Raw genomic sequence first — 12556 nt, forward strand, 5'->3', positions numbered from 1 at the left:
ATATCAGAAACGATCATAAACAATCACTTTTACAAAAACAATCCCTATCGATATTTACACACCAGCAGAAGCTTTATGTGTAGAACATATGCCAAAATAAAATTTTATTAAATAAGAAACAATAAAGCTACAAATCAACATAAAACTATGTTAAGCTTGCTGGAAACATGTGTTGCCTTGATGGAAACTAGTTAATTTCTAGCTTGTGCTGAATTGTGATTTTACGAAAAGTTAGAAACTCCTAATATAATGCTGCTGAAAGGAAAGTGCAATGCAACTATTTATAAGCGGACAAAAAAATCTTGACCTTTTTTTTTGGGTGGGTGGGGGAGGGGGGGGGGGACCATTGATTTAGTGGTTACTATAGTCCACTGGTCTGCTTGCACACAAGTATATATTAGGATTTAGCATATTAGGTGCAAGTTTCCTACTGTACCATATTACCATGAGTATAGTTCTGCCTAGAAGGGGGACAGATTTTCTGAATGAAAGACATCTTGTTCAGTGTTCATCATGGAAATAAGAACTGTGCTGCTAAAGCATTAGTGTTATCTAAATTATACAGTCAAATTATCTTTCCCTTGCAGTCATCCAGGTTGCTCCATCAATGACAGGCAGGAAGATGAAAGGAAATGCTAAATAGTCCCTGCCTTAGTAACTACTAAGTGGACCACATAAAATGTATTTATTTCAATCCAAAACCCCCCAAACAGGTACTTTCATGATGGAACGCATCCCCAGCAGATTTTAAGACTAAGCTAGGAAACACTCTTTTTATATAAAAAGCCATGTTAAATGTAATATCTGTGCATCTTCGACTCTTTGTTCTCTCAATTCTTTTGAAAATAGGCATGATAATTAATACATTCCGCTTTCAAGAATCAAGATTCAAGAGTATGTTATATATTTTTGAATGGAGATTTGCAGAATGACTAGGTCAAGAAACCAACAACTTGGGAGTGGTTCAGTTGAGAAAGATGACATCAGAGCTCATGTGCACTGTCATGAATTTTCTACAGTTGTGTTGGATAAATGGCAACTAAACAGCAGCAGCTAGCAGTTTGTAGACATCACAATTAGCATCACTAAATCAAGTTTGTATTGGAAGCGAGTGAGAAGAGCAGATAGCAAATACCCTGCCATTCCATTGCCTTAACACCTTCTCTGCCTCTGCTTGCGATGAATATCTAACAAAACCAAATCCCTTCATCCTTCCAGTTTGTTGGTCTCACATAAGTCGAGCTGCACTTGAGATTTGAGAAGATACTGGGACCAACATAAAACTGAAAATAAGCTATTTTGGTTCAATCAGCACAACCAATACTGTTACAAAACCAGATACAAACTATCAAGTTTCAATAAGAAATATGAAGATTCCCAACTGCATGCGTTGAAGAGCTTGCTAGGGCCTGTAATAGTATATAGCACAGGTAATGTACCTTCCTCTACGGGGCCTAACAGTGAAAATACTTCTTTGAGTTCTTCCTCCATTGTATAGAATGACAATCCTACAAAAACACAATAAAACGGGGTTAATACTGGATGTGGTATGCCACAACCACATTAAAGTAACAATAGTAACAGGCAGCATTTGCATACTACTTGATAAGACATATGGATGTATGTTCCCTATGAACAGAACTTGTACACCTTCAATCACTCATCAGGTAGAAGAAAGTTCACAAAAAGAAAAAGTTACCAAAAAGAGGGATATATTGGAAACATTTACAATTTACTGTTTGCATGCTGTTATTGAGGTCCATATTAACCAATGGGAATCATCTCCAAAACACAACTGACAGCAATACTTCAGGAGGTGAAGATGACAGCCTACCACACATTCCACCAAAGATGAAGGCACTAGATGCACGAATACACCAAATTCATCAGCATTTGTTGCAATCAGGCTAACACAAATGAAGAAACTTACAACTAACCAACCTAGAAATCATCATTGTCGCTATGTGTTACCATCAAAAGGAATATATTTTGATAGCACCAGATACTACTTGCAAACCCTGAAATCCACAACCTCACAAGCAAAAATGATATGATCACGCATTCACAAAGTTTTGGCACAAATCAAATCATCATTTCGTCATATGGTATTTTGATAGCACCAGATACTACTTGCAAACCCTGAAATCCACAACGTCACAAGCAAAAATGATATGATCACACATGCAAAAATGATATGATCACGCATTCACAAAGTTCTGGCACAAATCAAAATGATCATTTCGTCACATGGTGAACCATATGGCTTCAATACACAGTTGATTGCTCACAAATATCTCCGTGCTGAAGAACCTGAGACCCTTCGACCTCGTGACCTCAGATCTTCATCGGTAATCCATGATGGTCTCAATTCTCCACTCTCCGGTAAAAATCTTAGATCCCCAAATACCAGAGCGGAAGAGATTTAGCAAGCGGAGAAGGCACCGATACAACTATATTCCACAACGGGGGCAGCAAATCTAAGAGAGGCATTACAATCCGGCACGATTTATAAAGCAGGGAAGCTAGCTATTAGTCTTTGTTCCCGAGGAGAACATCAACGATTTCAGAGCACATACATAGGGGGAGGGAGGAGGAGAGGACACAACGAAGAACCCTCCTAGAAAGGGAGACCTAACAAATCCGTGGACGCTGCAGGTCGCTCAGTTGCTGGTGAACTTGGTGACGGCCTTGGTTCCCTCGGAGACGGCGTGCTTGGCGAGCTCTCCGGGGAGGACGAGGCGCACGGAGGTTTGGATCTCGCGGGAGGTGATGGTGGGCTTCTTGTTGTACCGCGCGAGCTTGGCGGCCTCGCCGGCGAGCTTCTCGAAGATGTCATTGATGAAGGAGTTCATGATGGACATGGCCTTGGAGGAGATGCCGATGTCGGGGTGCACCTGCTTCAGCACCTTGAAGATGTAGATTTTGTAGGTCTCCACGCTCTTCTTGGCCTTCTTCTTCCCCTTCTTCTCGCCGCCCTCCTTACCGGAGGACTTGGAGGCGGGCAGGCGCTTCTCGGCCTTGGGCTTCTTTCCTGCGGGCGCCTTCTCCGCCTTCTCCTCGGCGGCCGGCTTCTTCTCCGCTGGCTTCTTCTCGGCCTTGGGCGCCATCGGGTCGGGGATGTCGGGGACGAAGGGGGAAGGAGACGGGGGACGATGCGGTTGGTTCGAGACTCAGGAGGAGGCTTTTCTTGGCGTGAAATGGGGGATTGATTGATGGGGAGGGGAGCTTTTGTAGAGGAGCACGATGGAAGGGGATTGGTGGAGATGGGTGGAGCGCGGATCGATGAGTTGGCGCAAGCTACAGGCGTTGGATCTGGGCTGCCGTGGGAGGATGGACGGCGGAGAGTTGGAGCGTTGAATTTTCGACGGGTAGGGATAGAGATGCGTGGAACGAAATAGATGGGCGCGAGGCGTCCGCGCCGCGCGTGCTGTTTCAAGCTGGATCAAGCGGTTCGGAAAAATTTCCGTTCCGTGCCGTTTGTTTCCGATATTTTGGAGATTAATTTAAATTAGAGTTTGGCTATTTAATTGAGCCTATTTTTAATATAAAATCTCTACGCCTAAAAAGGGATGGTTTAGTGCACCGGTACTTCTGCGATGTTCGTTTGACTAAATCATGACAGAAAGTATCGTTGACTGATTTATTATAAGAGAAAAATATAGTTAAATAAGGGCATTCACAATGCAGACTCTATCATAGAGTCTAAAGTTATTTATTACCTCGAATAATATGGACTTAGAGTTTAAATAAGATTTGAAGTCTTATTTTTTCTACCTTTTTCTTCAATAAATATGCTGCCACATCAGTAAAATACCATAAATAATATGTAATTATTTGTCTTAGACTTTGTGATAGAGTCTTAAATTGTGAGTGCCCTAACTGATATATTCGACTGATAAACTCAAGCGAACAGGCTGTTTATGTGCGCCCTTCTTTCATCAATAAGGCCTTGTTTACTTCCACTCAAAAACCCAAAATTTTTCAAGATTCCCCGTCACATCGAATCTTTAGACACATGCATGAAGTATTAAATGTAGATAAAAATAAAAATTAATTGCACGGTTTGGTCGAAATGTACGAGACGAATCTTTTGAGTCTAGTTAGTCCATGGTTGGACAATAATTACCACAAACAAACGAAAGTGATACATTGTCGTGAAAATTTTCACCTCACCGACTAAACATGGCCTAAGACCTTGTTTAGTTCACCCAAAATCTAAAAATTTTTAAAATTTTTTATCACATCGAATCTTTCAGCACATGCATGGAGCATTAAATATAGATGAAAAAATAATTACTTGCACAATTTATCTTTAATTTACGAGACGAATCTTTTTAATCCAGTTAGTTTATGATTGGACAATAATTACCAAATACAAATAAAATTGCTACTGTCTCAAAATACAAAAAAATTTTAGATCTAAACCAAGCTAAGGCCTTGTTTAGTTCATCCTAAAAATCAAAAACTTTTCAAAATTTTCCATCACATCGAATCTTGCGACACATGTATGAAGTATTAAATATAGAGTGTATTTGGTTGGCCTCCAAATCTGGCTTTTTGCTTGATTGGGCCAGGTTTGGGGTGTTTGGCCTGGCTAGCCCCTGGAGCCAAGCTATATCTGGCTTGCCGTACAGGCAGGGCCAGGCCCAAGTAGAAACACCAGGTTGGTGTTTCTTCTGGAGCTAAGCTCCGGTTGGCTCCGTGATTCATTCCCATCACCTCCTGGTCTTCACTCCCGTTCTATTTCGCTACTAGTCTTCTTCACCGATGGTGACTAGTTAGCTGTGGTGGTGTTTGATAAAATATGTGAGAGGCGATAACCTTACTAGAAGAGAGAAGAGGTAATTTTGAGCAAAACAAGATAGACAACCAAACACACCCAATGCTAGCCAGGCTAGTACAATGTACACAACCAAACAACTACGAATTGGCCTAGTTAGAACTGACTAAAGGTAGTTTGGCTTAGTTTTGCTAGGTAGGCTTGTATAGAAAACGAACCAAACACACCCATAGATGAAAACAAAAACTAATTGCACAGTTTGCCTGTAAATCGTGAGACGAATCTTTTAAGCATATTTACTCTATAATTAGACAAAAATTGTCAAATAAAATGAAAGTACTACAGTGTCAAAATCTAAAACTTTTTAGATCCAAACAAGGCCTAAGTGTTCATGATTTCCTTCCATATTTGTGACCCTGTTAGCATAGGGTACCATACGTGAGTAATTAGATTGTACCTTAGATACAATATGAGAGAAAATATTTGATGCAAATTTTACAGACTTATCTTGATTATTGTTTAGTTCATCCAAAAAAATCAAAAACTTTTCAAAATTCTTCGTCACATCAAATCTTGCGGCACATGCATGAAGCATTAAATATAGATGAAAACAAAAACTAATTGCACAGTTTGCCTGTAAATCATGAGACAAATCTTTTAAGCCTAGTTACTCCATAATTGGACAATGTTTGTCAAATAAAAATGAAAATGCTACAGTGTCAAAATTCAAAAACTTTTTAGATTTAAGCAAGGCCTTTATAAACTTGTGGACATGAACACCAACAATAAAATAAAAATTCAGATTTAGTAACAGTGGTTGTTAGAATCTGTTTGGTTGTGTCTGTTTTTTAATACTTATCACATCAAATGTTTGGACACATGCATGGGATACTAAATATAGACTATTTACAAAACTAAAAACCACAGATAAAGAGTAATTTGTGAGACGAATCTTTTAAGCCACTAATTGCTAAATAAAATAAAATACTACAATACATGTTAAACTTTAACACACCCAACCAAACACCCTCTTATTAACTATATAGACATTTATAGTTTTTTTATTTTATTATCATTTTTGATGACTGTCTTCTTCTATTTTTTAGTCACATATCTGCTAATGGATTTTGAAAAGGACGATTATTCCGCGACATTTAAAGACAGGACAAACCTAATTGACTAAGGTAAATACTGATGCTCACATGTGTATAAATATGTATCATCAATATAAATGTTTTGATATATAATAGAAATATTGTTAACTTCTTATTTCTGTCATCTTAAAAAAATAGGTGACCAAAGTGAATCCAAATCGATTACATAAGTCATCGATCCCAAAGAATATAAAAGCCAAAGAGACAGTGCACGACGTGTACACAAATGACTGAAGATCAAAGAAGTGAAGTTAATAGGATGCAACGTGAATCATATCTTTCCTTAATATTTAAAGATGAAAATTTCAGTCTGCCCGGTGGTTTTATCCGTTCATCCGTTCACCTATATACTACCGGTGGTTTTATCCGTAGCCTCAAATTTCGTCTGGACTCAAATTTCGTCTGGCCTCCCTAACATCCGAATAGGATACAAATACAAAACATGTGATTTTTTAAATTAAAATCCGAAACATTAGAGTCCCCTCATCGTGGACCGGACAGAGGAACAAATAGAGAGACACAAGAGGAGTAGAGTACCAAATCGAGACCATCACCACTGAGAATGAATCAAAAACACCATATCGATCCAAAAACAAGTTAATCCATACACGAATCGATCGAGGAGAAAATTAAAGAAATATAATCGAAACAAGAAAATCAGATAAAGCATCAAAGAGGGTCATGCTTCTAGGGCGCCTGCATCGCCGGTCAGGTCCGCCTGTGCCGCCAGCTTGGCGTTGGCCGGCCCGGGTGCCCGTGCCGTCGCCTCCCCACAAGCACGCATCCAGATACACCTATGTCGCCGGCCAGGTCTTCCGCGCACATCGGCCATGTGCGCCTGTGTCACTGCCTCCGGGAAGCCTGGCCAGGCCTAATTCGCACACGGTGGAAGAAAGGAGGAGTAGGGAGGAGCAACGGCTAGATGGGTGAGCGGCATAGGCAAGCTACGCTAGCACTGGCATCAGCTGTCGTACCGACGAACGAGTGTGAGCGAGGAACTTCGTGAGCGAGCGGCGGCCATGCCTGTTCGTGTGTCCTGGACATGTGTGTTTCTTTATTAATCATATTGAAGAAATGTGGCACACGTACATGGGCTAGGGCAAAGGCCCAATATTTAACAACCGACCAAGGCCAACCCAAATTTGTTCAAAAAAAATATTCATTGTACTACAAAATTATAATAAAGAAAAATAAATATTTAAAATAATATATATCTATATACCTCTGTATAACTAATATTAAATACTTCCTGCGTTCCAAATTATAAGTCATTCCAAGAATCTTGGAGAGTCAAAACATTTTCAAATTTGACCAAAAATATAGAGAGAAATATAAAGATTTATGTCATAAAATAGGTATGAAAATATAACTAATAAAGAATCTAATGATACTTGGTTGGTACTAAAAATGTTATTATTTTGCTATATAAATTTGGTCAAACTTAAAAAACTTTGACTCTCCAAGATATGACTTATAATTTGGGACGGAGGGAGTAGCTAACATTTATGCTCATTCTTTTGGTATGACCCTCTCCTAATCTACATCTATTAATAAAGAGACAAAATTTTAGTGTTTTTTCGCTCATCCATTTTTGGTCCGTCTCCCTCCGATTACCAGACAATAGAGACGTTCAGACTTCACGATACAGATTCGATTCCAAAACTTAATCGTGTATGTGACCCGGACTCAATTTTCTTGTGATAAACTGCATAGATAAGAATTCTAATCTTAATAGAGCGCTTAGTATATATATTTTTCCATATATATAATATATAATTGTGAAAATTTCAGTTCACCATATCTTTATATGTCCGCCGGTCTAAAGATTAATTAAACGATGCTCCTCTTTGTTCGGATCTGGTTTCCTATTATTTTTAGCTTATTTTCTGTTTATGGCACGAGGACTCCTGGTCCAATTGACTTAGGGAAAGAAAAGAAAAGTTATGTGCTGAATCTAACTCGGAAGCCTAACACGAGTTTAAACCAATTTTAGATCGAAACAAGGGAATGGTTGGGCTCGACCAAAATCCAAAACGACCAGAAATTTTGTCTTTTTATTATTAGAGAAGAAGAAGAAAGAACTACATATTAGGACTTTGATTTTTCTTTTGTCTCCGATTGGCATCTAATTAAATAAAGAAAACGGATCAAAATAAAGAACATAATTCTTATCCTTTTCTATTTGACTATTAAGAGTACTTGGGATGTGAGAAATCTATTTATATTAGGACTCTTATTCCATATTGGTTTAGACACAAGTTATTCTAACTCGTATGAGCGGTTATATATATGAGTCCAGGTAAGAGAAACTCTCCATCGTTCGGTAGTTAAAGGAAAACAGACAAAAAAAACATGGATGGACGAAAAAAGGAGCCTAAAATTTTGCCTCTTTATTATTAGATATAGATATATATAATTAGGTAATAGAGATATAGATATAAATTTGATATTTTTTCTCCCGTTGCAACGCACGGGCATGTTTTGCTAGTCATAAAAAAAGACCAAATCTATATTGCCCGAAGAATCCGAAGGTCACATTGCATATAATAACCATTGTACCTACAATACCCTTTCATTTTCTTATAATAGTACTATAATGTGGAACTTATTTATAGATGTCTATGATGGGTGAATTGAAGTTCTTCCTCGGTTCTCAAAGAACTTTCATATGCTAAACGAAGTACAAATAGACGAGATCTCCCACTTGACATTCTCTCCCTAATCTATGTTTATCGCCATGATGCTTCATTCTTCATCGAGCTCTTAACAATTGTTGTTGAATCAACTTTTTCATTAAATTTCTCTCATATAGCCAAGCAAATAAGTTTTATGACACTTTCATTGTCACACAAGAGTGGTATTGTGGTAAAGCGACATCCGAAATCACGAAGGTTTGCCTTGTCCAAATTTTGTAACTCTATTTTTTTTGAGTGGATGTAACTCTACTGTAATTCTTCAATTTTATCCTAGATTCCCTCCAGAGGCCTGAATCTATCTATTTCTGCTCTTTGCTTTACAAGTTAGTGACAATGGCCCATGAGGCTCTGCCTTGCTGCCGCCGGCTTAAGAGATTTTGGGCCAAGAATCACACGGGCCTTTTCTGACGAAGCACAAAATAGAATATCGGGGAGAGCATTCGTGGTAGCGAAGCGAGCATCTGCATCGTGTGGCCGCCGTTCGTCGGGACACCGCAACCCAACCCCGTTCGGATAGATAGCCGGCCGCCCGCCTCCCTCCCTTCTCCCCACCACACCTCCACTGACAAGCCGCCGCCGCTGCTCTTCCACGCCCCCACCGCACCTCTCCCGGCCTCGCACCCATGGCCACGGCTATGATGGCTGCATCCACCACCTCGTGCTCTCCGCGCCGTGCTGCGCCGGTCCTGAAGCCGGTGGCCTCCTCCTCCTCCTCCTCCAGCAGCAGCTCGGCGCGGCCGCGGCGGCCCTTGGCGCAGCAGCTCCCGCGGCTGCTGGCGACGGCGGCGGCGGCGGTGGCTGCAGCGCCGCTCCCGGTGCTGGCGGAGCAGATGGAGAAGGCCCAGCTGTTCGACTTCAACCTGACGCTCCCGGCGATCGCGACCGAGTTCCTGCTGCTCATGGTGGCGCTGGACAAGCTCTACTTCACGCCCCTGGGCAAGTTCATGGACGAGCGGGACGCCAAGATCCGCGGCGAGCTCGGCGACGTCAAGGACGCCTCCGAGGAGGTGAAGCAGCTGGAGGACCAGGCGGCCGCCATCATGAAGGCGGCGCGCGCCGAGATCGCGGCGGCGCTCAACAAGATGAAGAAGGAGACCACCGCGGAGCTGGAGGGCAAGCTGGAGGAGGGCCGCAGCCGCGTGGAGGCCGAGCTCGTCGAGGCGCTCGCCAACCTCGAGGCGCAGAAGGAGGAGGCCGTCAAGGCGCTCGACGCGCAGATCGCCTCGCTCAGCGACGAGATCGTCAAGAAGGTGCTCCCATCCGCGTGAGGGAACCAAACCAGCGAGCCGGCGGGCGTTCCTTTCTTTAGCTTTCTGATGATCAGTGTGTATACGCTTGTCGGGCTGCCGTCCATGGGCGGCCGCGGCCCTGCCTTCTTATCTTATGACTGTAATTGCATCGAGAAAATAAACGAATGATAATTTTGAAGAAATCTCAGACTCTGTACTCAACTACTCATGAAAGATTACTGGATGGTGCTGTGTTCACCGCCTGTGTTGGATTGCTGGCAGACTCGCAGTGAGGTTTACTTGATACGCTTGTGCAACTAGTGATTGCAACCATTAAAACCATAGGATACATTTCGTCCTAGTGATTTACCATTCAATCTTAAGTTATATCCAATCCAAATGATTCTTCATTTGGCACTAATATGTAACTCGGCTCACTCGCTATTCGTTCTAGGCCTTGAGCCAAGTTCAAAGTTGGATCATGCTCTGGGCACTCTCGAACCATCTCAGATCTTCAACTGCAACCATCATGCCTCAATGGGTCCTTACTCATCATCATCATCTTCTTCCTCTGAGCGTGAGATCTCATCGCTGCTACTCTCGCAGCCTCTTAACACCTGTTTCAGAAGAGGAGACCAACTATGAGTTCATTTAATTTATTACGACAGTGGGTGACTCTGAAGAAGGGGAAAATTAAAGGTTGCATATGCGCGTTGAACGCTGATGGGCAGTTTTTAGGCCCCTAATGGAAAGGCACAAGAGAAACAGCCAAAAGTGTCTCTGAAATTGCATATACATGCATCGATTAAAAGCTCATGCCTTTGAAGGATATTGCATAATGCATCAAAAGCTCAAAACATTCATAATTATTACCTCTTTGCTCTGGGTAATGGCGCTGCCTGCAAGCCGTGTCTTCCTAAGCTTATCGATGTATGAATAATCCTTTCGCAGACAGCGTGTGTACATAATCATCAGATGCTTAGTAACCTGCTTGGGAGAAGAGAGAAGGTTAAGTGTCACGGCAGCTTTAAACGGAAACAAATTAACTGGATGACTCCACACAACAATGAACAATAATCAACATCATCTTTTGGCAATTGAGTAGAAGAATGCAATATAACTCATCCAATTTATTAGTCATCTATATATGTTGAGATGTATATTCTTCTATATTGATATATATTTTGAGATATATATACAGGCATACATACAGCTTCAAACAGAAGATCAGCTGTAACGGGGGGAAGGCCCCATAAAATTTTTATTTCAGGAAAGCAAATTAAGTTGCAATAATATGCAAAGCTGTGCAGGGGTAGGCAATAGGCAAGCACTATCCTCAATTCCTCATAACTGTGTGATAGTAACAATTATTCTTTGTTTCTACTTGGATGTAGGTCAGAATTATTATCTAAATTCTGAAGGCAATGCCCTGTGTGTTTTTTTAAACATGTGTGCTACTATTCTTTTAGTCCTGTTTTGCGATACATATGTATGTCTGCACTTCATCTAGTACTGTACTGTCTCGTTGTTAAATCATCATGCGGTTCTGGTGTCATCGGGGATGATATTAGTGATACCTCAAGCATCTTGGCAACATTGTTCAAACTATCTCTGAGCATATATCTTTGACCTAATAATAAAATAACCAGGTTTTAGATATTTTGCACATCCGAACGAATGTCACATCGTCCAAATTAAGTTTGAAAGGCAACACTGCTGCAGCTATTCTGACAACGAATTAAATTCCCCAAGTTCATTTTACGAATAATAATATGCTAATTTTCTCTAGTTTCCGATCGTATTAACTACATACAGATCGGTTTGATTTATGGTTGAGAGATTATATGTTTTTTTCGAAAACCTATGAGAGATTACATTATACAGAGAGAATTTAAAGCAGGAGAAGAATACATACCTCCTCGACGCTCCCATCCTCAATGTCAGCGTCGAAGGACTCGTCCATGGTATCGTACAGCAATCCCTCCAGCTCGTCCTGGTCGAGTGGTCCAGTGCCTTCAGTAATTCAATCCACCGATAGCGCACAAACGAAACAAACAAAATCAATCGTATTTCATCAGAAGAGGTGGAATGGTTTCGATTCCAGATTTAATTAAGTTTGAAAGACAACAATAATGCAATGCGGCGGCGCGGGTGAACAAGGAGACGAGAGATCGGTCGAGACCTCTGGCGGCGGCGCGGGTGAACCAGGAGAGGACGGAGGAGGCGAGCCGGTCGGCCTTGGCCTGCGAGTCAAGGCCGCCCCACCGGTTCTGCACCGCCAGCTGCAGCGCCGTCCACCTCCCGAACAGCAGGCCGATGCACTCCGCCATTGCCGTCGCCCCCTCCTTGGACAGCACCACCCTGCCGCCGGCCGTGCCGGAGGACGAGGAAGAGGCCATGGCCCTCTGGGCAGACTGTGCGGGAGAGAACAGATCGTGCTGCGTGAAAACGGCAACAGAGAAAACCGCGCGATTTCCCTTCCTTTTTTTTTATAATTAAGTTGTGCGAGAGTTTGTGAGAGACGAGAGATGAGAGATGTAAGTCCTCCCGTCTTCGGCGCTCCCCGTCTCCAACCCTAGTATTTCTCTTCCCGACTCCAATCCCCACCTTCCCCAGGCCGACGGCGTCCCTCGGCTGTACGCCCATCGCCCGTGCTACGCCGGCCCTAGGCCACGCCTTACTGAGCCAGTGCGCCGC

The 12556-nt window shown here is 42.1% G+C and overlaps 3 protein-coding genes across 3 annotated transcripts; 1 reads left to right on the forward strand and 2 right to left on the reverse strand.

Moving 5' to 3' along the window:
• Window positions 2261-3401, reverse strand: LOC8084914 (histone H2B.1). Its single transcript, XM_002468036.2, has one exon. It carries the CDS (start codon window positions 3105-3107, stop codon window positions 2661-2663), a length of 447 nt encoding a protein of 148 aa, XP_002468081.1. The 5' UTR covers window positions 3108-3401; the 3' UTR covers window positions 2261-2660.
• Window positions 9145-10067, forward strand: LOC8081476 (ATP synthase subunit b', chloroplastic). Its single transcript, XM_002465416.2, has one exon. It carries the CDS (start codon window positions 9254-9256, stop codon window positions 9896-9898), a length of 645 nt encoding a protein of 214 aa, XP_002465461.1. The 5' UTR covers window positions 9145-9253; the 3' UTR covers window positions 9899-10067.
• Window positions 10164-12327, reverse strand: LOC8084915 (pre-rRNA-processing protein TSR2). The gene is made up of 4 exons (XM_002468037.2): window positions 12042-12327; window positions 11775-11872; window positions 10733-10846; window positions 10164-10476 (listed from the first exon to the last, which is right to left on the reverse strand). Exons 1-4 carry the CDS (start codon window positions 12256-12258, stop codon window positions 10405-10407), a joined length of 501 nt encoding a protein of 166 aa, XP_002468082.2. The 5' UTR covers window positions 12259-12327; the 3' UTR covers window positions 10164-10404.

This window comes from Sorghum bicolor, chromosome 1, assembly GCF_000003195.3.
Source record: "Sorghum bicolor cultivar BTx623 chromosome 1, Sorghum_bicolor_NCBIv3, whole genome shotgun sequence".
In the NCBI taxonomy this organism is placed as follows: domain Eukaryota; kingdom Viridiplantae; phylum Streptophyta; class Magnoliopsida; order Poales; family Poaceae; genus Sorghum; species Sorghum bicolor.